Here is a 27,095-nt window from a genome sequence, read left to right as displayed (position 1 = left end):
GACAGCAATCATCAACTTGCATGCTCACTCTGCTGTATATCTTTTACAGAGCCTCTGTACCATATACAGTGAAGCCATTTAAAGCCATCAGCCTGTGCTAGATTGTATGCAAACAAAGGTAGACTGCAGAATTTCTGATGCTAATGAGCTGACCCCGCTGCAGTACAGGAAGCCATGGAAATTCCGACCGTTTGCCATGTAGCTTGCTTTTGCATTCAGTTCTGTTATGAAAACGTATACTTAGCCTCTGTAATAACTTGCTGATAGTTGAATATACTTCTATTAAAGTTAAGTGCATTGCTTGATGTAAGTCTCATAGAAGAAAGATCAAGATGAACTGTGACCCTTGCAAATGTTTACTAAATTACCAAACTTGTTTCGAAGGAGGCCATTTTAGTGCCATTATCATGCTTGTTCTGACTTTGCAAGTTGCAATATCCTACTGTGGACACCAACTGTATGCTTTCTCCCAGATCATACAATTTGTTTGCTCTCTGATTGAGGAATTGGGAGTAAACAATACTTGATCAGACTTCTGCAGTTTCATCTTACACATATCATGGACGTTTGGGACAAATGTACTGCCTCTATGAAAGTCCTGAGCGTTGGGTCCAAGTCTGTAGAGTCAACTGATTTTAGATATTTGAAATATTAGAAATTCCCATGTCTGCCCTGCCAGAAATATGTGCTTATTGTTAAAAGTATTCTACACTTGAAGACTATTTGACACATCATTCATGCCAATCGTGATAGTATCCCTCATGGTTTTGCAGACATCTGCGGATGATGGATCCAGAAGTTAAGTTAAGTAAATAAATAAATACTAATCTCAGATTTTCCAGTGGAGCCATTTTGGGTTCAAGGATCAGTGATACTGGAACCATCTGATTAACTGGCTGCCACCTTTAGAAAAAGGTTGTGTCCATCGTTACATGATGGATGTATTCGTCCTGAAAAAAACTTGCAAAAGACACATAGTGGGCGGGCTGAGTGAGTACACTCTGTGCCCTAGGCCCATGTAGTGAGAGGGCTCAAAAGACCCCGTGCCACGTTGGAATTTATTTTTAAATGTTTATTTTTGCAGTGGGCCTACTACCCAGTTCCCTGTATCCAATGCAGTCTCTGAGAGATGGATCCTGGCTGAGTACAGCAGATCTGGTGGAAGTTTCATTACCAGTGATTATGCTAACTGAATTTGCTAATCATTTTTACATGTAACATGCATCATCCATCCGCTCACCGCTCTCCATTCATTCGTCATTTTCTAGCCGTGCATTCAACATTTTCAATTCCATATTCACCAGTACCTATCCTTTGATTCATTATTCTCCATGTATTCATTTACTATGCACTCTCTTTGTTCACCCATTACCATCCATTTTGAACTATCCGCTTCTATATAGCACTCAGAACCGCTTACAAGTTGAACCACAGAAACACAGACACTCGCACACCAGTAAGCAGCACTCTTCCACACTCCTTCAGCTGTGACTTTCATTAGTGGACAGAGCACGCCAGTTGACCCATATAAATGGTGAGCAAGACGTGGCCCCAGTCCAGGAAACAACATACCGATTGTACACCGTACACTAGAGAAGTTTTCAGAACTGCCCACAACATGGCAGAGATAACGTTTGGAACTTGGCGTGATTCTGCCAGAGACTTTCTACAGCCATCGCTATTATAACAATGATGGCTATGAAAAGGAAGTTCCTGACTTGCTGCCTTTCATGCCTATGATCACTCTATGTAAAATAAGCAAACCCAGTACTCTATGTACTGCAGGTTAATATAACAAACTGTCAGATCTACTTAGCAGATTGGTGGAATTATTCAAAGGGACATAAGGGTAAGTAGCCAAACGTATTACTTAATAGACAAGTGGTGCCTGCCTAAGACTGAAACGGGGGAATGCTCACAATTCTTGGAAAGTAAACGGGCTGTGACCCCCGTATGTCTCCCACAATTCTAACTCACGAAAAACATCTAAAAAGCGTAAGTTATAATCATTTTTTAGATTTTATGCTACTGAGCACTGAGAGTCTCAGTTTACCGGTAATTAAAGGTTGGATTTTGTGAAAGCTGTTTACTGTAACTTGCTTATACTCTTTCTTGTGGTATTGTTTGTTATTTTCATGCACAATTCTTAAACTTCATCCTTTTCAGCCTGGATGGGAAGAGCGAACACACACGGATGGAAGAATTTTCTACATAAACCACAGTAAGGGTTACGTTATTTTTTTAATGTCGTGCAGCCATCTAATAGCCTAAATGGCAACTGTTGACCTTAATACAAAAATATTCTGCCTTTCCAGGTACCAAAAAAACACAATGGGAGGATCCTCGATTGCTGACTTTAGCAATAACCGGACCAGTGAGTGTTTATACATATCTTTGCAGTCGATGAGATTTCATCTATTTATTGGATTACAATTATAAAAAGAAAGTGCCTTTATAGCATGTTCTATTTAAAAAGCGCTAGAATGTAATGGATGCAGAAACAGAAGCAGCATTTCAATAAGCACCTTCACAAGCTATATTTTATTTTAAAGTTACTGAATTTGTCGAGCAGACAGTAGAACGCAGAAAAGATGGTGACATTCCTCAGAGTCTTCACAAGCCTGAGTGTTACCCACTAACACTATGTGGCATGTAAACATTTTATGACTTATAGCGTCAACGCATACATTCTGGTATGTTGTGTGTGTTGGCATACACGTAAGTCATTTGCACAGCACAAATATATCCCAGTGGCGCTCGCCCGTTAAAGTTAAGACATAGTTAGCACAGGAAATGTTTTTTTGTGTTTCCTAATACCTTTGGTACAACTTCCCCCAAAAACTTTCATCCACCTCCGGTTTTTCCTAGGAAGTTTCTGGGTGATCCATCAACGGGGACCGAGAAAAAAGGGGGTGGTCCCAAAATATAGTTGCCCATGCCTTTTTCCTTGGAACAGTTGAACAGCGATGCATCAGAAACAGCTGAGAACAATTATACCAGATTTGGCAGAACGCTAGATATTAGTGTAGAAAGTATGTTTTTTTGAGAATTGGTGTAACTTGGCTTGCAGGATTCGCAACAGTTCTGTAATTGCACAACTTCAAAAAATAGATTAATCTCATTGGTCGAGACGGCTTTCTTTTTCCCTTCGTCAACCTTGCTCCCATCGCAGCTCGCTTTCTGATTGGCTGGCCACAACATGAAAAGAAATGTAGGAGAGGCTATTACTGGATTCAGGGGCTTTTTCCCGCTATCCTAAACATTTTTTAAATGTATATCCTGCCCACACTCTTTTGGTCAGAAAACCAACTTTTGGCTCCCACCTGGGCGAGAGCAGTGAAATCAGCAGCAGGCGGCTCCTACCACCACTACAATGGGGCCTGGCTGGAGAGTGGGCTGAGGCTCTGGGCACCTTGGAGTTCCCTCCATGGGCTCTAATGGCGCCTGCATTGTGGTTGTCCCAGGTGAGCACCGGGGTGCCCATTTACCAAAAATATTTGGCGGCTTCATTTGGCACCGCCATGGTTTCTGGTGGGGAGCCGGCTAGGGCAGCGGAGCTCCTCCTGCAGCCCCCAATATTAAAACAAGCATTGGAAATGCAATAGGTCTTGCATTAGGAAAGTTTGAGCTATTGGTATTGTAAATGACACTTTTTTTATTTATGTGTTGGTTTTGAAAGTAGCAAAATTAATAGCTTTGTCAGTTACAATGTCAATAGTTTTAACTTTTGCAAATGTGACACCTATTGCATTTGTAATGCAATGTGTGTTGTATTTACGTGACTTAGATGTATTGATATTACAAATAACAATGGCTTTTAATTTTGTAAATAATTAATACTTAAATAAAAGTTATTGTAATTTATAATGGCAATAGCTTAAACGTTTGTAAATAACTTTTGTGAAGATTATGTTCAGTGTATTTTATTGTGACGACAATCCAAGAACATTGCATTTGCACCTACACACACAGAGCCACACACATGTAGATGTGGTGGTGGTGGATCTGGGGGATATGGTGGTGGTGGATGTGGTGGTGGTGGTGGATGTGGTGGTGATGGCGGTGGATGTGGGGGTGGATGTGGTGGTGGATGTGGGGGTGGTGGTGGATGTGGTGGAGGTGGTGGTGGTGGTGGAGGTGGTGGATGTGGTGGTGGTGGTGGAGGTGGTGGTGGTGGTGGAGGTGGTGGTGGTGGTGGAGGTGGTGGTGGTGGTGGTGGTGGTAGAGGTGGTAGAGGTGGTGGTGGTGGTGGATGTGGTGGTGGTGGTGGAGGTGGTCGATGTGGTGTTGATGTGGTGGATGTGGTGGTGGTGGCTGTGGTGGTTGTGGATGTGGTGAAAGTGGTGGTGGAAGTGATGGTGGTGGGTGTGGTGGATGCGGTGGTGGATGCGGTGGTGGATGTGGTGGTGGTGGATGCGGTGGTGGTGGATGAGGTGGTGGATGAGGTGGTGGTGGATGCGGTGATGGATGTGGTGGTGGTGGTGGTGGATGTGGTGGTGGTGGATGTGGTGGATGTGGTGGTGGTGGTGGTGGTGGTGGTGGATGTGGTGGTGGTGGTGGATGCGGTGGAAGTGGTACATGTGCTGGTGGATGTGGTGGTGGATGTCATGGTGGATGTGAAGGTGATGGATGTGGTGGTGGATGTGGTGGTGGATGTGATGGTGGATGTGGTGGTGATGGTGGATGTGGTGGTGTTGTGGTGGATGTGGTGGTGGTGGATGTGGTGGTTGTGGTGGATGCGTTGGTGGATGAGGTGGTGGATGAGGTGGTGGATGTGGTGGTGGTGGATGCGGTGGTGGATGTGGTGGTGGTGGATGTGGTGGTGGTGGATGCAGTGGAAGTGGTGGATGTGGTGGTGGATGTGGTGGTGGATGCGGTGGTGGTGGTGGATGTAGTGGTGGTGGATGCGGTGGTGAAGTGGTGGTAGATGTGGTGGTGGTAGATGTGGTGGTGGTGGATGTGGTCGTGGATGTGGTGGTGGATGTGGCGGTGGATGTGGCGGTGGATGTGGCGGTGGATGTGATGGTGGTGGTGGTGGATGTGGTGGTGGTGGATGCGGCGGTGGTGGTGGATGCGGTGGTGGTGGTGGATGGGGTGGTGGTTGTAGTGGATGTGGTGGTGGGTGTGGGTGTGGTGGTGGTGGTGGTGGATGCGGTGGTGGTGGATGCGGTGGTGGTGGATGTGTTGGTGGTGGATGTGGTGGTGGTGGTGGTGGCTGTGGCGGTGGATGTCATTGTGGAGGTGATGGTGGATGTGTTGGTGGATGTGGTGGTGGTGGTGGTGGTGGATGTGATGGTGGATGTGGTGTTGGTGGATGTGGTGGTGGATGCGGTGGTGGTGGATGTGGTGGATGGGGTGGTGGTTGTAGTGGATGTGGTGGTGGATGTAGTGGTGGTGGTGGATGCGGTGGTGGTGGTGGTTGTGGTGGTGGTGGTGGATGCGGTGGTGGTGGTGGTGGATGCGGTGGTGGTGGTGGTGGATGCGGTGGTGGTGGATGTGGTGGTGGTGGATGTGGATGTCATGGTGGATGTGGATGTGATGGTGGATGTGATGGTGGATGTGGTGGTGGATGTGGTGGTGGATGTGGTGGTGGTGGTGGATGTGGTGGTGGTGGTGGTGGTGGTGGATGTGGTGGTGGTGGATGTGATGGTGGATGTGGTGGCTGATGTCTGATGGCAGCCTTTAGTGTCTATGACCTAAAGAACTGCGCTGATGTCTGATGGAGCCTATAGTGTCTATGGCCTAAAGAACTGCGCTGATGTCTGATGGAAGCCTTTAGTGTCTATGACCTAAAGAGCTGCGCTGATAACTGATGGGAGCCTTTAGTGTCTATGACCTAAAGAGCTGTGCTGATAACTGATGGGAGACTTTAGTGTCTATGACCTAAAGAGCTGTGCTGATAACTGATGGAAGCCTTTAGTGTCTATGACCTAAAGAGCTGTGCTGATAACTGATGGGAGCCTTTAGTGTCTATGACCTAAAGAGCTGCGCTGATAACTGATGGAAGCCTTTAGTGTCTATGACCTAAAGAGCTGCGCTGATAACTGATGGGAGCCTTTAGTGTCTATGACCTAAAGAGCTGTGCTGATAACTGATGGGAGCCTAGAGTGTCTAAGTAACCTGGGTGACAGTTCTGCTGTCTTTATTGGACCTTAGGAACTGTGCTGATGTCTGATGGGGCCTATAGTGTCTTGGTAACCCAAGGAACAGTTCGGTGGTCTGCTGTCCATAATGCGAGCGGGCTGGTGCAACCCGAGGGTAGCTCTTTGTATCTTGAGGGGCAGCTCTACTATTTATGATATTCAGGTGTGCTTTTCTTACTTAAGAAATATCTATACTTTTTATGATGCAAGTGCATGTTTATGTAACCAGAAATATTACTCCACTGAAATTTACAAGCCTGGAAAACAGCGAAAAGTTACTAACACCCTTCTTCAATGACTGAGTCAACCTTCCACTTTTGATGTATTAGCTTGTAGGTGATTTAAAGGTAAAACAAACCCTCGAAACATAGCTAGGAAGGAGTAGATGCTCCCACAGTATATGCAATGCAATGGTTTTGGATAATGTACACAGATGAAGTGATCGTGAAGGGTTGGGGGTGGGGGAGAAGTTTTTGGGCTTAGCCCTACTGACCGGAGGAACTGAATATCCGGAGGATGCAACTGACTGTTTAACTATAAGCGTTTTATACTAATGCTGTCCATGGTTTGTGATAAACCAAATAAATCTTGTAATAATAAAAATAAAAATTATACTATAATATAATGTACAAATAAAAACAGTAGCTATAAGAAAAACGTGCACGTTCTAGTGAGTTGCTGTCCTGTTTCCTGTGCTGCAGATCACCATTGTACACCCTGAACTCGAACGCAGAGCATCTAACAAAGGGTAACGCAGCTCGGCGAAGGTCCTCGTTCAGCAAAGTGCGCGAAAATTGCAGTACAATTCCATTTGCAAACATGTTTACCACCGCATTTAACGCTGGTAATTTTAGGACAAGAGTCAGAACGGATTTTTTGCATGGATAATGTGCCCGATCTACGCACCAATGTATCACCAACGTATAGGTGATGATAAATGAAAGTTTAAAACCTAGGGGATCCTAGTGTTAAAATGAATGCAAAACATATTTTGCACCAGTTATTGTTGCTCACTTCATAGCGCCAAATGTAAACAAAGCCCCGAGTCCGAGCTGAAGTGACGGGAAGATGGTTGGAGTATTTAGAAGGGAGCAAAAGAAGTATGAGGGACAGAGCGAAAGAAGGAGAAACACGAGAGAAGTGAAAGTACGGCCGGCGGAGGGCATTGCTGTGGGGAGGGGGGAGGAGAAATGCGACACGGCGGGCAGGGGAGGGGGCGGAGCCGGGAGAGCGGCATGAGGGTGTGAAGCAGCAGGGGAGGAGTGCTACTGGCGATTGACTGGCGATTTGATGATGTGCACGCGCATTTTAGGTCAATGCGCTTGCGCATTGACCTAAAAGCGACGGGCACAGCATCAAATCGCCAGTCAATCGCCAGTCTAGGTAAAGCTTATGTTCGAGGCATGTGGGCTGCTAAATTCACATCTAGTGCATAGATCGCCGCCTAGGGTTGGGTCCGGATGATTGCACCTTGTTGTCCTGGAAGAGTCTTCGAAGTATCACGAGATAGGTGGCTCCTCCCCTGGACTACAGTGCGCATGGGCATCGACTCCATCCCCAGATTGTTTTTTTCCGCCATTGGGTTCGGATGTGATTTCGACGTCTCCTGTTCGGAATCGATAAAACAACTTTATTAAGGCCAAAAGGCTTTACTCACTCGTCGGTATTGTTCGCGTTCGGTCTCGTGTTCATTCCTACTCTTCGAGTGGGATTTCGTGTGAGTCAGTGACTCTTCGATCATCGAGGCCCTGTCGACGCAGCAAGACCCCGACGTTGATAAGATGGAACGAAGTCCGTTCAAGTACTGCCCCGTGTGTGGTTCGAAGTACCCACACATCGACGTGCACCCAGTGTGCAACAAGTGCCTGTCGCCGGACCATGACGAGGCCAACTGTATGGCCTGTTCGAGATTCCGGTCAAAGAAGACCATCAAGCTTCGGCGCGTGGCGTGCCTTGAGGCCCAGCGATCGGCTCCGGCGCCAGCGGACATCTTCGGCGACCCCGCGGCAGATGAGCAGGAGCTTCACCTGCAGATTTCGCCGGCATCGGCGGAGGTCGAGACCGACTACGGAGAAGCGGTCGAGGACCACGACCTCGAGGAAGACATCGAGGAGGTAGGGGACGACGGAGAACCCTTTGGGGCCATGGAAGATAGCTCGGAGGATGAGCTATGCCCCGTCCCAACTTTTACAACGGCTCAGGTCACGGGATCGCCACGAGGCCTTACCCACGACCATACGCCTCGATCCTCCGCCCCGCCTATCGGCCCGGCTATGGACACCTCTGCGGAGCCGCCATTACCGAAAACGAAACCGAAAGTGAAACCTTCGGGTTCGACCAAAACCAAGATGGACGCCACTCCATCGACACCGAAGACGTCTGCTACGTCATCGACGCCGTCATCTTCGAAGGCGTCTGCTACGTCATCGACGCCGTCATCTTCGGATACCTCAAGGCCGAAAAAGACTGTTGATGCGGCTAAGGTACCAAAAGTGGTTGAGCAGCCAAGCTCAAAGAAGGCCTCGGTGCCGCCTAAAGTCAAGCCCACCGCGTCGGCAGACACACCGGTCGGCGATGCCAAGAGGGGCGCCGTGCCGAAGCCGGGTGTCCCGGCACCAAAAGGAAAGTCGGTCGATCCGAAGACATCGACAGCGACGCATGGAGCCGTAGACGGTGGCGAGAGCTCGGCCGACGGCGCATCGGCAGCTCCAACGGCAAAAAAGGTGTCATCCACGCTCCAGTCTTCCCCAGGGGGTGGATCGAAGTCGACAGTCGGATCGACGAAGCCGTCCGCTTCTTTTACGAAGCAGGTACAAGACTCCCTCAAACGGATTCGAGACAAAGAATCCAAGTCGGGCCCGAAGACGCCCTCGGAGACTACTCCGGTTGTACCGAAGAAGCAAGTCTCGATGCCGCTTCACTTTACCTTGCCGCCAAAGGTGGTGCCGAAGGCTTTTGCGCCTCGGTCGGTGCCCAAGGACTCGTCGAAGGGAGGCATACTCAACTAAGTGGCGGTTCTGGTCGTCAGCCCTTGTTGGATGACGAGTCGGAACACTTTATCGATGCTGACACTGGAAAACTGACCCTCAAGAAGAGAAAGATTACTTCACAGCCTCTGGAGCCGTTTGTAATCCCTCTAAAGAAGAAGAAGCCACTCCCGGGGTCCCCTCAACTGGTGGAGCCTATTTACCAACCAACCAGAAGTCCAACACCTTCACCCACTTGTTCAGATGGTGGAGAGGGCGACCAGGAGGAACAGTATACCTTCCCTGAGAACACTGACCCTGATGAACAACAGGACTCATGGTTGCCCTCAGGGGATCAGGGGGACCACCAGCCTATCTCTGACCCACAAGCCTATGGGCCTAAAACTTCTCCAACAGAAGATTCTACAGCATTCAATGCCTTAATCGAAAGGGCAGCTGCGAACCACAATGTAGAGATGCATGCTGACCCGGTAGAGGTGGACTTTCTATTCGACACTTTCTCTACTGCCGAAAAGACTGTAAAAACACTTCCTATGCTTAAAGGAATGATGAAACATGCCACTGACATTTTCAAAGACACTACTAGGGCGCGAGTGGTGAACCCTAGAATTGAGAAGAAGTACAGGCCGGCACCTGGGGACCCAACTTTCATTCGGGGCCAGTTGCCTCTGGACTCTTTGGTGGTCTCTAATGCACGCAAAAGGGCGAACTCTCAGACGACGGGTGAAGCTCCTCCCCCGGACAAAGAGTCTAAAGTGCTGGAGGCGTCAGGGAAAAGGGTGGCAGCGCAGGCAGCCAACATATGGCGCATCTTAAACACACAAGCTCTGTTGGCCAGATACGACAGGGCACACTACGATACATTAGAGCAGCTTCTACAACACCTCCCTGATGAGTTTAAAGAGGGTGCGGAGATGCTCATCCAAGAGGGCAAGCTCATCTTCAACGCTTCTATTAAGTGTGCGCTGGACGTTGCGGATAAGGCAGCAAGATCCATCAACACTAGTGTGATGCTGAGACGCCAAGCATGGCTCCGCATCTCGGGGTTTAAGCCAGAGATACAAACGACTATTCTCAATCAGCCTGTTAATCCAGACAGACTATTTGGCCCAGAGGTGGACACCACACTTGAAAAGATTAAGAAAGACACTGAGACTGCGAAATCGATGGGTGCACTTCAGTCTCAGCAGTTTAGAGGAAGCACTTTTCGTCGCTCAGGCAATCGAGGTGTTACCAGAGGACACGTGGCACAGCAGGCGCAATTTACTAAGGGTGGTGCGCAATCCTCATACACTAAACAGAGTAGGGGTGGTTACAGAGGAAACAACGCCAAGGGCAGAGGCAGAGGCAACAACAATTCCCGCTCCTCTGCCGCTAACAAACAGTGACTCCCTGTCACTGCCCCCCAACCATCTAACACCTGTCGGGGGGAGACTCCAACGGTTCCTGCCTGTCTGGAAATCCATCACCACAGACAGGTGGGTAAGGAAACTTATCCAGTTCGGTTATTGTCTGGAGCTAACGTCCACTCCACCCACCATTCCCCCAAGGCACCGTCCTATGTCAGCAGAGCACTTGCACTTATTGCAGCAGGAGGTTCTTGCGATGCTGCAAAAAGGCGCCATAGAGCTCGTGCCAGTAGAAGAACAGGGCACAGGGGTTTATTCCCTGTACTTCTTAATACCAAAGAAGGACGGCTCACTCAGACCCATCCTGGACCTACGCCCGCTCAACATGTATATTCTTTCAGAACACTTCCACATGTTGACGTTGCAGCAAGTCCTTCCACTGTTAAAAGAGGGGGACTTCCTCGCAACCTTGGATCTCAAGGACGCTTACTTTCACATACCACTCCATCCATCCCAGAGAAAGTACCTCAGGTTCACCATTCAAAACAGGCATTACCAGTTCAAGGTACTACCCTTCGGAGTGACCACTGCCCCCAGAGTGTTCACGAAGTGTCTGGCGACCGTGGCGGCGCACCTCAGGAGACAGAACATACATGTCTACCCCTATCTAGACGACTGGCTGGTTCAGGCCAGGTCAGCACGGCAGTGCGCCGCGGACATGTCCAGCACTATTCACATTCTTCACAGTCTGGGGTTTTCGCTCAACTATCCGAAGTCGCACCTTCAACCTGCCCATGTGAGGCAGTACTTGGGCGTGACAATCAATACTCTGACTGCTACAGCTCAGCCAAATCCAGCGAGGATCACCAGTATCCAGTCGCTCATTCAAAAGTTCAGGCCGCAACACTCACTCCCAGCGAGAGTGTTTATGCAGTTGATAGGCATGATGGCCTCCTGCATCTTCATAGTCCCGCACGCGAGGTTACATATGCGTCCTCTCCAGGAGTGCTTGGCACACCAGTGGACTCAGGCTCAAGGACAGTTGAAAGACCTAGTGTTGGTGACCGGTCGGGCATACAACTCTCTGCATTGGTGGACTCCACACAACCTTTGCAAGGGCCGACCGTTCCAAGAGCCTGTGCCACAGATTATCCTGACGACGGACGCGTCTCTCCAGGGATGGGGAGCGCATGTACTCCATTACACGGTGCAGGGACTATGGTCGACACAACAGAAGAGGATGCACATCAACTACTTGGAGCTGATGGCGATCTTCATGGCACTGAAGTCATTCAAAGTACATCTGTGCAACAAGGTCGTGTTGATCCGGACGGACAACATGACGGCAATGTACTATATCCAGAAGCAAGGAGGAACACACTCTCCACAGCTGTCTCATCTGGCTCAGAGCATGTGGAAGTGGGCCATTCAGAGGAACATCTTCCTCATGGCGGAACACCTCCCAGGCAAGGACAATCAGATGGCGGATCTGCTCAGCAGGTACAGCCACCAACTGCACGAGTGGGAGATACATCCATCAGTACTCCACCCGTACTTCCAGCAGTGGGGTCATCCAGAGATAGACCTGTTTGCCACAAGGGAGAACGCAAAATGCCCAAGCTTCGCCGCCAGGTTCCCACACCCTCAGTCGCAGGGCAATGCGATATGGATGAACTGGTCAGGCAAATTTGCGTACGCTTTTCCCCCAGCACCTCTCATACCGCTGGTGGCAAGGAAGCTGCTGCAACGCTCGATGACACTCATCCTGGTTGCTCCAACGTGGGCACGCCAACCATGGTACACCACATTCCTGGAGCTCTCCGTGGTACCGCATCAAAGACTACGCCTCACACCCAGGCTCTTGACGCAGAACCTTGTCGACATTCAGCACCCGGATCCGCAACAGCTCAACCTGGCGATCTGGCTCCTGAAGTCCTAGAGTTTGGCTACCTTGATTTGCCCCCGGAATGCATGGACATTATCCGGGAGGCAAGAAAGCCCACTACCAGAGCTTGCTATGCAGTAAAATGGAAGAGGTTTGTCATTTACTGTACAGTCCATCATATCAACCCGCTAGATGCATCCATTCCTAATATCATCTGCTATTTGTTACATCTTTACAAATGTAATCTGGTGTATGCTTCCATTCGGATACACTTATCCGCCATAGCGGCTTATCTCCAGAACAGGCAGCACCTCTGTTTTTAGGGTGCCTGCCATTAAAGCTTTCCTTGAAGGGCTGAAACGAGTCATCCCCCCCAGGACCCCACCAGCTCCTGTGTGGAACCTCAATGTGGTCCTCACCAGATTAATGGGACCACCGTTTGAGCCCCTACATTCCTGTGAGATTCAATTCCTCACATGGAAAGTAGCCTTTCTCATTGCCATCACGTCTCTACGGCGCGTCAGTGAGCTACAGGCGCTCACAGTACAAGAGCCATTCATTCAGATTCATCCTAATAGGGTGGTGCTGCGCACTAATCCTAAGTTTCTCCCTAAAGTGGTGTCACGGTTTCATGTTAATCAGACCATTGAACTGCCCACATTCTTTCAGAACCCCAAAACAGTGGCAGAGAGGATGCTTCACACGCTTGATGTCAAACAAGCGTTAATGTACTACATTGACAGGACCAAACACTTTAGGAAAACACAACAATTGTTTGTTGCCTTTTCAGCCCAGCACAAAGGCAACCCCATTTCCAAAGCTGGAATAGCCAGGTGGATTGTTAAGTGTATCCAGATTTGCTACCACAAGGCTAAGCGCACCTTAACGGTTCCCCCCAGGGCCCACTCGACACGCAAGTTGGGGGCCTCCATGGCTTTCCTGGGTAATATTCCTTTGGAGGATATTTGTAGAGCAGCCACATGGATTACACCACACACGTTTACTAAACATTATTGCGTGGATGTGCATTCTAAACAGCAGGCAGCTGTAGGACAGGCTGTTCTTAAATCTCTTTTTCAAACTTCTGCAGCCGGCACGGGGGGCCGCCGTTAATGGAGGAACTGCTATGCATTCTATGCACTAGATGTGAATTAAGCAGCCCACATGCCTCAAAATGAATATGCTACTTACCAGTATGCATCTGTTCTTGGCATGTAGGGCTGCTAACATTCACATCGCCCGCCCTCCTCCCCGGCACCCGTAGCGGCTGCAGACCATTCTTGCATTCATTCATTAGCATGGACATCATTTACGCTATTTCACTCCATCTCTGACACAATGGCTAAAAACAATCTGGGGATGGAGTCGATGCCCATGCGCACTGTAGTCCAGGGGAGGAGCCACCTATCTCGTGATACTTCGAAGACTCTTCCAGGACAACAAGGTGCAATCATCCGGACCCAACACTAGGCGGCGATCTATGCACTAGATGTGAATGTTAGCAGCCCTACATGCCAAGAACAGATGCATACTGGTAAGTAGCATATTCATAAAGCCCCTATAGAGCTTCGCCAGCTATGCGCATGCGCACAGCAGGCGAAGTATGAGGGACAGAGCGAAAGAAGGAGAAACACGAGAGAAGTGAAAGTACGGCCGGCGGAGGGCATTGCTGTGGGGAGGGGGGAGGAGAAATGCGACACGGCGGGCAGGGGAGGGGGTGGAGCCGGGAGAGCGGCATGAGGGTGTGAAGCAGCAGGGGAGGAGTGCTACTGGCGATTGACTGGCGATTTGATGATGTGCACGCGCATTTTAGGTCAATGCGCTTGCGCATTGGCCTAAAAGCGACGGGCACAGCATCAAATCGCCAGTCAATCGCCAGTCTAGGTAAAGCTTATTTAAGCCCCTATAGAGCTTCGCCAGCTATGCGCATGCGCACAGCAGGCGAGCCCTAAAAAGTTGTGGGTTCCCTGGCACTGGAGAACACCCAAAAAGACGGAAAAAACACAAAAGGAATAATACATGAGTGGCACGAGCCAGCCAGTCAGTCAAAATCTTTATTTGATCTCTGTAACAGACATCATAAAAGCACAATTTAATCACAGCATATTATATATACAATACAGGCAATGTTAGAAATCAGATAAAACATCTAAAATCTTCACTAAAAGCTTTGGTTGTTATTAGGCCGAGAACACTTCATTTAGATTAATCAATTTCATGGTTACAATAATTAGTTTCAGTCTCTGACCTACCAGGGCCTTTCTCTTTCTCATGCAAGCCCAAAGGAAGGTGGCTACATGTAAACAGACAAAGTGATCGGAAAGAGTCTTTAAAAAGTACAATGCCACCCTGCATTGCGAAAAATTACGGCACCTAAAAATTGGGAGGATAAAAGCTTCTCTTTCTGTGTGATAAACTTACAAAACAGTACAATGTGAAGATCTGACTGGGGTGACTGATTATCACATTGGCACGGTGTCAAAGCTGAGTGTTTAAATTGTTTCTCTGGGAACCCTAGCATCACAGGGATAAAATCCAAGCGAAAGCGCAGGAGAATGTATCTATGTTGAGTGAACGTAATTCTAGATAGATACGAGAAACCTACCCCTGTTATTTGGTGGATAAAGTCATATTCAAGAGATGCTTTTTGTTGCCAGTTCTTTTTTCTACAGACATATTTAGCAGTCTGCATAAATGCCTCATTTATTTTAGTTTAGAGACCCTCTTGCTGGATGCTGGTTCCCAAAATAGTTTTTCCTGGCCTATTCCACTCAGTCCTGCTTCTACGTATCTTAGCCAGCCAATCTTGTTATAATGCTCCAGCTTTATGCAGTCTCCAATTATGCACTGTGTTAAATTAAGTGTCCCTGCGCCAAATAGAGATCCATAACAAAATTGGTGCCAATCTAATTGAGTCTGTTATATAAGGCAATCCTAAATCACTATGTAGAGTGTAGTTCGAGAATGCCTGAGCGAGCAAAACCCTAGATTTAAAAAAGCTGTCTTCTGTTATTTGAAGTTTCTCAATCTGAGCTATCCCCCAGACTCCTGCCCCATAGGTTTTTCTCCATGCCTAGGACTCTTGCAGTCACCAGGTTTACCCAAGAGAGACAATTGTTTATTATTCACTGTTCCTTGCAAATGTTGTGCACGGTGTGGGGTGGGTGTTAAATGGTAATGAAATATTAATTTATGTTTAAAAAAAATACTAGGAATTCACTGAAAAATAATCAAAGGTTAAAGTGACGTTATAGTTACGTTTGTTCATAATATCTATCTTGCATTGCATTTATATAAAACATATATTCACTGAAAAAACAAAGGTTAAAGGGACATTCTAGTTAGATGAAAATGTCAGTTAAAACATACAGTTTTAAGCAAGCAAAACCACTGAAATGTACACATTATTGTTAATTTGTGCTTTTAAAGTAACGATAACTCGCACCCCCTCAATGCACTGTTTATGGCCCTCACAAATAATATCACTCATGACATGTTCTATGACATCATTTATAAAATCACTGCACATCTGTAATGACCTTCATGGAAACTGCATGTCACGGGCACAAGTTAGTTACTTTAGGGCACAAGGCATTTTTTGCTAACAGCTTTGGCACCATTCCACAAATCCCCTTTTCCACAATTTTATCAAGGATAATAATCCTAGCAGGTCATTAGATACTAATGCGCCCTTCCCTTAGAAATGAGTAAAGTCTTTGCGAGAGTTACCAAATGTACAAACTTCCTTGTAACAGTTATTCAACAAGAGCACATTCTCACACATGAGCTTAAAATTTCAACGATTTATTAAAAATGCTGTTAAAATATCAGTATACTACTGAAGTCATATTATACATCATTTCAAAGTCAGTAATCACAATTATAAAAATCTTTTCATTAAAAACATACAGATACACAATTTATTACAGAAAATATCTTTTTCCTTTTTGGTCACACTACAGTTAATGAAAAACAAACAAATTGTCGACGCGGCGTTTCGGTGATATACACAATCTTGCACCTTCTTTAGGACTATGTTCATTACAAGCACATCTTACAAGAGGGACTTGCTAGCTTCTTCTCTGTAAGGTTTGCATAAGCGATGTAGTTTCTGCTAATAGTTTTTCCTCCTCTTTGGGGGTAAGTGGGTCGTCTTTTTGTTTAAAAGGTCCAAGCTTCCTGAGTGTGGATCTTGGCTATATTGTACAAGGTTTCTTGGTGCTTCTCTATTAGTTCTTCTTGTTCTTATGTTGTTGAATCAAGACCCACTGAGTTGGAATTTTTTTTAATTGTTCCAAATAGGGAATGAGTAAATCCGGCACGACGTCCTCCCTGGTCAGCTTCCTTTCTGCAAGCTGACAAGGGAGGATGTCATGCCAGATTAACTCATTCACTATTTGGAACAATTTAAAAAAATTCCAAATCAGTGGGTCTTGATTCAACAACATAAGAACAAGAAGAACTAATAGAGAAGCACCAAGAAACCTTGTACAATATAGCAAAGATCCACACTCAGGAAGCTTGGACCATTTAAACAAAAAGACGTCCCCCTTACCCCCAAAGAGGAGGAAAAACTATTAGCGGAAACTACTTCGCTCATACAAACCTTACAGAGAAGAAGCTAGCAAGTCCCTCTTGTAAGATGTGCTTGTAATGAACATAGTCCTGAAGGTGCAAGATTGTGCATATCACCGAAACGCCGCGTCGACAATTTGTTTGTTTTTCATTAACTGTAGTGTGACCAAAAAGGAAAAAGATATTTTCTGTAATAAATTGTGTATCTGTATGTTTTTAATGAAAATATTTTTATAATTGTGATTACTGACTATGAAATGATGTATAATATGACTTCAGTAGTATACTGATATTTTAACAGCATTTTTAATAAATCGTTGAAATTTTAAGCTCATGTGTGAGAATGTGCTCTTGTTGAATAACTGTTACAAAGAAGTTTGTACATTTGGTAACTCTTGCAAAGACTTTACTCATTGTTATGGGAAGCACGCTTTAGTATCTAATGACCTGCTAGGATTATCATCCTTGATAAAATTGTGGAAAAGGGAAATCTGTTGTTTTTTGATATTGTAACCCATTCCTTTTCTGGTAAAAGGGGTAACTCCCTCCTTATTTTGGTGTTACCATTCCACAAATCTGCACAAAGCTTTCCCAAAAAATGTGCGCTCACTTTGGCTTGTTCATGGCACGTTTCTTTCGGATTTCTTAAGTGTGTGTGGGGAAGTGGGTCAATGAGTACTTTCCTAAATTGACATTTTCAATTGTAATTCCCATTGAATTTTTTTGTTCATTGATGAGGAAAAAAATCACCAGCTGAACGGAACCGGATTACGGATTACTGTCAACGAGTTCTCCCCGATAGGACCCTCGGGTCGGCTTTTGAATCTAGACCATGCCTTGGTCCCGTGCCCCTCCACAGGTCCCTGTCTCTTGAGGATGCCTGATCCCATGGGCCCATCACCAGCGTCACGATGCAATAGTTTGTTTCAACTCCATGACTCTGCCACATAGAGACATCTCGATTGCGCCACCTGACCAGTTTTTCTGCTGTCACATAGGAGAAAATGATGAGGAGGCTCAGTACTGGGTCTTTGACCCCATTGTCAATATTGCCCAAAGTGTACTTGAGGCCACTGGTATGAGGAGTATGTCTATGCCTGTGGGCTAGACATCTCTCCTACACTGCTTTAGTCACTCCTCTTGGCCTGGCCACAGAGGAGAGAGAGTGCATTTTTTGCAAAATTGATCAAGCGGGCACCTTTGACCTCCGGCTTCTACTGGTGCAAGTGAAAAATAACTTATTGACGGAGGTCCTCCAGTCAGGGCAGACGAGCTTAGAACCAATGCTTCTATTTAAAAAGGCCCTTACAGACACCCTTCTGGTTCAAGCCCTGTTTAGGGATCACAGTAACTGTCATGTGGCATGCCACCATCGCCGGGGTCTAGTATTTTTGACACAGCACCCCACAACCAAAAGTTTTGCGGTACAGGCATCCTCATTGAGGGGCAGTGAAGGGTCGTTCCCCACTGCCCCTCCGAACAGCAAGTCCAAGAGGCTGGACACTCCTTTCGGCAAAAACATTTTATCCTCCACAGGTTGGCTCTGGCTGGGATTGATCAATACTGCTTGCCTTTTGTACACCATCAGAATTGTTCCTAGCTTGGACCAAAGTGTTTCTTCCCACAACATTTCGTTTTGTTGTGATCCGTTTCTTCTCCTAGCAGCTGCATGTGCACATTCCTTCATGAGGTCACAGTCTCATGGAATGTCTTTCCTGCATTTTTCCAAATTTAGATCTTACATGGATTTACATGCTTCAGTCATCTCCATCGTCACATCACAATATATTTTCTATATTAAAACTAGAACTAAGACTGAAACAAATACTATTTAGTAGCATATTTGCATCATTTACAAAGAACTAAACGTCAGCTAATCGAAAACAACCAGTCTGAAGACCACAGCCAGACAGGCCACCATCCTTCAGATTTATTCCACACTTTGTGCTTGTAGTGAGTCCCCTGAGCTCTGCTTAGGTTTCTCAGTTTCAGCTGTTATTATCCAGAGAAGATTTCATCACAATTCAGTACATTTTAATCAAGAAAATAATCAGATGGAGTCTGACACACCTTAAAAAAAAAACATCTTTTTGATGGGTTCTTCTAACCACAGATTCTTTACCTTTTGAATATTTCCCAAGCATCAGACAGGATCCAGAAAGTTCAAAGTTGTACTCTTGCGCTCTAGTAGTAACAGGAAACTCTGCTGCCATACACAGAAAAACTCCACTCTGTATTCGTCAAAATCGAATGGTCGGTCCTATTCCCACTGCTAAAGTAGTTCCCTTTGCAGATTTTGTTGCAGGCCAAGCCCTCAGACATGGCTAAGTTCAAGCAGATTTCAACTTCTTCCTGCCATATTTGAGCTCCAGAGAAGGCACGAGGGTATCAAAATGCCTCCTGGTCTTGCTCCTGATCCCCATCTGAGCCGATTTCGAGCTTGATCCCAAAGTAACCTGAATTTCCAGATGCCGTTGGCCCTAAGAAACTGCAAAGGCATCCAGTCGGACTTCCCCGCAGTTGGATTTTTCCCCGGCGCCATTTGTGCCCTTTATTCCAGCTATGGGTTCTTATCTGGCCCTGGTGCCTACTTCGGTCCTGGCTCCATTCCCCATGCTAGGTCTTTCTGCATCAATGCTGATGACACCTGCGCTGGAGGAGGAAGCCCTACCCATCCTTCTCTCTGCTCTCCAACTCGACCCAAACTTGACAGAGACACTGCCCCAATCACACTGGGGTGCAGCTTTCCAGCAGCCCTGACGATTTAGTTGAGTTGCTTTACAGCCCAGGTATTGCACAATGTCAAATTACTGATCCATACATTGACAATTTGATGAAGTGGATTACTTTGTTCTCCAGTATAATGAGGACCATAAGGATGAGGACCATAAGGATAAGGAGTTACAGGATGCCATTGGCCTGGTTTCCCCATCAGAGCCTGCTACGGCAGAAAGTGTCTCCTGCACTGTCTTGAAGCAGAAACTGGCAGTTGTACATTATTTACAATTACCCACCATGGAGGTAAAGGCGGATGTCTTCACAGAGGTCCCTGAACCAGGCTTGACACCTACGGAACCGGGCTCCACCAGCTGCAGAATAATTCTGCATAATCTTCGATAGCAGAGAGCTAGCTCAACTTATTTTCGAACGCTAAGGCGGTGTGGCGGGCTCAAGATTCTGCTGGGGCACTGTGTTCCCCGGAAAACCAGTCAAAAAGGCACTTGCAGGCTCCGTGGGGAAGAGAGCACGAGGCCCGACTGAGATATTGCGGAGCCCGGGACGTTGCTGTGTCAGACGAAACGGAGAAGTGGAGACATCCTGGCAGCTTGGTGTACCCGCGATCATAGTGGTATCAACAAGCTTTATTCGAATTCAGTAAAAAATTCATAAAAGCATACAGGATAAAACCACAATAAAAGCAGACAACGATTATGTTCATTACAAGGTCACTATATGTACAAAGTTAACAACAATTCATTATACTATAAAATCATTTTTACAATTCATCATAAACAAACCCTAGCAGCTTTGTTACAAGGAGTGATCATGTCAATTTCAATTAAATCAGTTGTTTAAGAAATAGTGTATGTTTGAATTTTATGGTGACACGTTTAAAATAAGACAAATATGCTTCAGAGAGTATAAAGGATCAAAATACATAAGTGGTTCCTTTGGTGAAGACCATCCACAGACTTAATGTGAGTCATTATCAATTTTAATTATTTACGAGGGCCCTTCTGTGAACGGATTTTACAAGTCAGGGCATCAGGTCTATACCTTAGAATAAAGCAAATCGATTATGGGTGGGTAGAATGTGCTTGCTAGATCCAGGAACACTACTACCTGTCCCAAAGTTATTTTGTATGTATGATCTTGCAGGGGGCAGGTATGTAGTTCTGGGGTAAAAGCCACACAGTTCCCATGTTCCAATTGGGCCATCGCCCATTTGTGGCTGCCAACTTCGAAGATATTGGATAACTCGGGAGTCCCTAAAATTGACCAAAACCAGGTCTCCCAGTATGTCCTTGGGATTGATCCCAACCACGCTACCCTTCTAACATTTAAAATTATTCCATCTATATTGGGCGGTAGGGGTCTATTCTTTGTCAGCCAGAAAGACACCTTATTTGCCAGATCTGCTGGTCTTTCAGTTTTGCTGTTAGTGAGCTCAGGCACGCCCGAGAGGATGCACACAAAGGGAGCTGCCTCTGACGGTAGATCTATATGTTTAGCCTTTCTATGCATGTTACCATAGTTGTGGGACTTCCCCTCTTTCGGCGTGAGTGTTTTGATCGTCCCTTCTCTGAATGCAGGATTCTGGGTTATTGGGGGGTTTGATATGGCTAATGTTTTAGATGTTTTGGGGGCAAGTGCATATGTTTGCGTGATATTACTTTGTGCAGGGAGGATGGGGATGTCAGTAGTGACTAGGGTCTCAACTTGCTGATTTCCTTCCATTCTTTTTGTGAGTGTTAAGTTTGCCCTGATGGTTTCCTCTATGGTGCCTAGCTTTTCCCCTATTGCTTCAATTCTTTTTTCCAATGGGGATATTAAAGTCCTGACCAGGAGTTCGATCTGGGCCAGTAAGTCAGATGGTATAATGGTTGCAGGCAACTCCAGATTTGAACGTACCTCAGATGTTTTTAGGGTGTTACTAATGGCCGAAAGGGGTCTTAGATGCAATCTTTGTTTTTTAGCTAATCTTCCCCTCTGTTTAGGACCTTTGCGCTTTCTATTAGGATAGGGTGCTTGAACATTTGCTGGCAGTTGTATAGTGTCCGTGGGTGTTAATAGAGGGGGAGTACCAAGATGGCTTGCGTTTAGTTGAGATGTGGTGCTAGGCTGGGGACTAGTGTTTCTCATTGCACATGCAGGAGCATTTGTTAGGTCAATCCCATTTTCAACGTTGGTATACACAGTTTTACAAAGCAGATTTAATTCCTCCAGTAAAGAAAAATTTTGGGTTTGGTCTGGTAGCACCATAGCAGAATAGGTGCTGGATGTGGGTTCAATAGGGAGACTTTTTTCTACTCTCTCTATTGCGGACTCGATTGCCGATGTGGTCCTGATTAAATAGTTATCCAATGTCCCCTTCCGTTGCCCCCCCTGAAGGATGTTATTTATGTGAAGCCCTTTGTCAGTCATAATATAAATGGCTTTCTATAAATATATATATGATATGACAATGACAGGTGGCTGTGCAAGTAGTGCACGTACACTAATAGTCTGACAACGGGGAGGTAAAAGGGTAGTCCAGTAGGGGATACCGAAGAGAATATTATGACAGTCACTTTGATGGATTAGTTAGTTCATATTACCTCGCTTTTCCAGTGAGCAAGAGGCGAGGATCAAAAAGGGGTGGCCCGTCCCGTCCTCCTCAGACCTCTGAGGGCCACAGAGGGCCCGCCCTTTGCCCAGGCTTAGCCCGGCGTCGCCCCGCGACGCGGAAGAAGTTCTCTCCTTTTCTGCGCCTTCCGGGCGCGTCAGTGGGCGGGAATGGGCGGAGTAAGACAGGCAAAGGTTTGTGGGGATTGTGGTCCCCCCGCTCGGCGGCCGCGTGGAGTTCCGGTCGCGAGGGCGGGAGCTGCAGCCAGTAGGGAAGTTAGCGCCGACTGCGCTTTGGGCTATGTCATCCCCAAATCCCCCGGTGAGTTCGCTGTAAGCAAGGTCGCCCGCTCCCCAGATGGGGTTCTCTCCTTTTCTGCGCCTTCCGGGCGCGTCAGTGGGCGGGAATGGGCAGAGCAATACAGGCAAAGGTTTGTGGGGATCGTGGTCCCCCCCGCTCGGCGGCCGCGTGGAGTTCCGGTCGCGGCAGCGGGGGGGACCTGCAGCCAGTAGGGAAGTTAGCGCCGACTGGGCTTTGGGCTATGTCATCCCCAAATCCCCCGGTGAGTTCGCTGTAAGCAAGGTCGCCCGCTCCCCAGATGGGGTTCTCTCCTTTTCTGCGCCTTCCGGACGCGTCAGTGGGCGGGAATGGGCGGAGCAAGACAGGCAAAGGTTTGTGGGGATTGTGGTCCCCCGCTCGGCGGCCGCGTGGAGTTCCGGTCGCGGCAGCGGGGAGGGACCTGCAGCCAGTAGGGAAGTTGGCGCCGACTGCGCTTTGGGCTATGTCATTCCCAAATCCCCTGGTGAGTTCGCTGTAAGCAAGGTCGCCGATCATAGTGTAACGAAACATGCTCTGTGGTGAAGTGGTGGGGAAGATTGAAGCCGAGGCCTGCACCGTGAGGCCTTACTATTATCCTGTGCGCCCGAGTCCTAGCGGGGGAAGTCGCACAGCCCTCAGAGGAGACACGGGGACAGGCACCCTCACTGGTGTATGCGGATCGATCATCTCCGGCGTGGTCGCTGCATGTGGAGCAGCTCCCCCAGGCTATTGGGAACTAGGTAGGCAACCTACAGACAAAGGTCCCGGCAGATCCAGAGATTAACTGTACATGAGTAGCTACATTTAGACGATTGGTGAATCACCACAGTATAGCCTTACCCACCCCTCCCACTCACCGCGCTCCGTCGCCCCTATGGCTGCAATGCATCCTGTGAAGACCCTGCATGTAGTGAATGAGTGTGAGACCCAGTGGTGGTAACGAACGGCGGGTCCTGGAGCTGGGGGGTCTCCCTGGGGCTCTTGTGCTACATTAACAGAGGGGAAGCTGGAGGCATACACAACGGCACAAAACTCAACAGCACAAGTGGGCAGACACCCTTCGAACTTGGGGACGGCCACACACATATACCATATCATAGAAAACGGGGAAACATGATGCCAAGCAATCGAAGCTCTGCTTTGAGAGCGAGAGGCTCCCCAAACAGACAGACAGACAACGAGGCGGACAGAGACTCTGAGCAGGGCACAAGGGAAGGCGCGGAGGGCTGCACTGACAATCTCCGCACGCTGCTTCTGGACATGAAATCATGTTTAAAATCCATTGATAACAAACTAGATACACTCACCTCCCAGCTGGATCAAGTAAAAAAAAAACAAGTTGATATCCACGAAACCCGATTGTACCAACTAGACAACCGCTCCCCTGAGGTATACGAGTTCCAACTGGAGACCAAAGAACAACTACTGTAAATGGACAAACTACTTACTGTAATCAGGGCCAAAAACAAAGACTTGGAGGCCCGTTCCCGGAGGAATAACCTCTGTATTACAGGTATACCAGAGACAGCAGCCATATCCAAGATGGAAACTTTTGTGGAAGACCTATTGTGTGAGCTGTTCGCCCCAAGTCTCTCAACAATGTTCATAGTAGAGAAGGCTCACCGCTCGTTTGGTCCCAGACCCCCAGTGAAAGCCACACCTAGACCAATCATAGAGAGACTGTTGGTTGAACTATCGCGACAGGGATACGCCAAGCCAGAGAGAAGGGCAGAATTCAGCACAAGGGAAATGACATCTCCCTATTGCCGGACTTTACTCCCCCTGTCCAGGCGGCAAGACGCAAATTTGTGTCAAACGCATTCTACGGCCAGCTGAAATACCCTATGCCCTACTGTACCCGGCCAAATTGAAGGTAACCCACGAGGCAACTATGCACCACTTCACAGATGCCAAGTCAGCCATGAAATTCGCCAAACACGTGGCAGGCCAGTATTGCATACCTGCTGCATCTGCTGGTGATCCATATGCTGGACTAAGTGACAATGACTGAACTGAAGCGCGTAGATCTGTCAGGTACTATGTATGCAAATACATAACCATGGTGTCAAGGGGATTCCGGGCATTGTCCGCCCACCGCAGGTGAGATGTGATGGAGGGGGGTTCATAGATTGGGCCTGACCCCACTACACTGCCCATGTTTTATTGAAATGAAATGAAATGAATTTGTACTTGTAAAGCGCACTTATAACCCGACCGGGGTTTCCTGGCGCTGTGCGCATACCGCTGTGGAACCCTTCATGGCTTTTCCCTGTGAAATGTCCACTCCTGGGCACCCACAAGGTGAAGCCAGGCATCCCAGCGCTGTTGGGGCCGTTGTTGGGGCTATTGCTACTTATCTCTCTTCTACATGAGTAGCCACCCCGCCACCAAGCAGGGTTGTATGCCAGAGGAGTCATGCCTCCAGGGAGACCTCCCAACTGTTAATCCCAGTTATACCACTGGGATCAACCTTGAGTTGGTTTAAATGGGAGGGATTATCTGCACAACCTGTTTGGGGGGCTTGGTGTGGGAGGGGGAGAGATAGTTCTGTTAGTTAATCAGGTCAGTACATTGCTCTACAAGCGGAGCACAAGTAACATACAGACCGCACAGATCCGATACTACGAGACGCAGCCAGCACCGTCCCTCGAACTGATGCAGAGGCATCAAGGCAATCCCTTAGGCATCAAAGACACACTGCAACATAATCTCTTGGTCCGTCAGGGCATTCATCCACCTGCCAAGCCATGACAACCTATTCCCTACTTACCTGGAATGTAAGAGGGCTGAACAACTACCATAAGACTAGACTCATGCACTCCTATCTGGCAAAACACAGTATCAATATAGGCTTCCTTCATGAAACACATCTTAAAAGCACTTCACACGCTGGGTTGAGTGGCAAACGATGGGGCGCTATGTACTCCTCAATATATTTCAATTTTGCTCTCGGAGTAGCGATACTGATAAAACAGGGCATAGCCTGGACAACTACTACAATACATATTGATCCAGAGGGAAGGTATGTAATATTGGGTAGTAAAGTAGGTACAACAGACGTTACTCTAGAGGTGGTATATGGTCCCAATGTGGACACACCCGACTTTTTCCACACGATTTGTGCCCAAGTCAACATGCAAGGACTTGACACGATCATATGGGGTAGCGACTTTAGTACCTTGATACACTAGATAGGATAGGAGGAGATCGTAAACTACACCCTAGAGCATGCGTAGCTCTTAATGATATCGCATCTGATGGAGACTTAATAGATATTTGTGCCCAAGTCAACATGCAAGGACTTGACACGATCATATGGGGTAGCGACTTTAGAACCTTGATGGATGATACACTAGATAGGATAGGAGGAGATCGTAAACTACACCCTAGAGCATGCGTAGCTCTTAATGATATAGCATCTGATGGAGACTTAATAGATATTTGTAGGCAGAGATATCCACCCACATCAGAAGGGCACCTGCATAACAGCTCATCACAATGCTTGGTCTAGACTAGACTACTGGCGGGTCTCCCAAGATATAGCTGCATGGAGAACAGAAGTAAAACACCTACCTAGGACACTACCCGACCATTCCAATTACAGTTTTCCATACCTGGCTAGCCATCAAGATTGCCAAATTGTAGACTTTCCCCTAATGCGCTCAAAGACATGGTCTTCCGGGAGGGTATTAGTAGCGACATAGAAGAGTATTTTTCCACGTACACGGGATCAGTAGACTCTCAGGAAGCCCTATGGGAGGCCTTCAAAGTGGTGGTGCATTGGAAAGACAGACTGGCGTTCTAAAATCCATTAGGTAATCTCTGGAGAAGCTCGAAACCAAGGTCAGGGATCTAGAATTGCAATATGATAGAACACACAATATCAACCTCCTAGGCGAAATTATGAACATAATTTCAGAATATGAGGAAGAGGCACAGAGGTAAGTGAACGTCCTAGGTAAATACGCCCAGGCCAGAAGTTATAGCGAGGGAGATAGACCAAATAAGACACTAGCTAATAAGATGTGCCATCTCATAGCGCTGCCTTTGTCCCTTAAATACTAAATGGTAACGGAGAACTGACCAGGGGCCCCCAAGAAGTACCCAACCATTTACAAAATTCTACACTACCCTTTTCACCTACTCCTCCTGCATAACCTCCTCTGAGCTCCACACCTATCTGGAGTACCTAGAAATATTATGGCTGGGAAGGGCCCACAGGTCATACCTAGACTAACCTTTCATTATGGAGGATATAAAAGCTGTGATAAACAGCTTGTCCCCGGACAAGGCCCCGGGTTCAAATTGGTTGACAACAGCCTTTTACAAAAGCTATGTGGACCTGCTGGCACCCCAGCTGATGACAATATACGTAGAAGCCCTTGAGACTGGAATACTACCCCCATGATGAGAGAATCAGTAATGTTATCACTTCTAAAACCGGGAAAACTGCCAGACGAGAGAGACTTATACCGTCCTCTCTCTCTAATAAACATAGACACTAAAATCTAT

At 47.2% G+C, this 27,095-nt stretch overlaps 2 protein-coding genes across 4 annotated transcripts in view; both read left to right on the top strand.

Annotated features, from left to right (window-relative positions):
* NEDD4 (NEDD4 E3 ubiquitin protein ligase) overlaps positions 1 to 27,095 on the top strand; it is a 1,992,497-nt gene that overhangs the window by 1,313,102 nt on the left and 652,300 nt on the right. For all 3 annotated transcript variants that reach the window (XM_086958341.1, XM_086958342.1, XM_086958340.1), the window contains 2 exons: positions 2,167 to 2,221; positions 2,316 to 2,374. In XM_086958341.1, the coding sequence (XP_086814467.1) occupies positions 2,167 to 2,221; positions 2,316 to 2,374 (114 nt within the window). The remainder of the gene's footprint in view (positions 1 to 2,166; positions 2,222 to 2,315; positions 2,375 to 27,095) is intronic.
* Positions 7,925 to 10,518, top strand: LOC147733770 (uncharacterized). Its single transcript, XM_086958343.1, is given in 2 exon segments — positions 7,925 to 9,128; positions 9,131 to 10,518. Coding segments are annotated over 2 exon segments (2,592 nt in total).

This window comes from Lissotriton vulgaris, chromosome 2_1 (genome assembly GCF_964263255.1).
Source record: "Lissotriton vulgaris chromosome 2_1, aLisVul1.2, whole genome shotgun sequence".
NCBI lineage: Eukaryota > Metazoa > Chordata > Amphibia > Caudata > Salamandridae > Lissotriton > Lissotriton vulgaris.
Note: the sequence above shows the minus strand (reverse complement) of the source record. Positions and strands in the feature narration are given on the sequence as shown.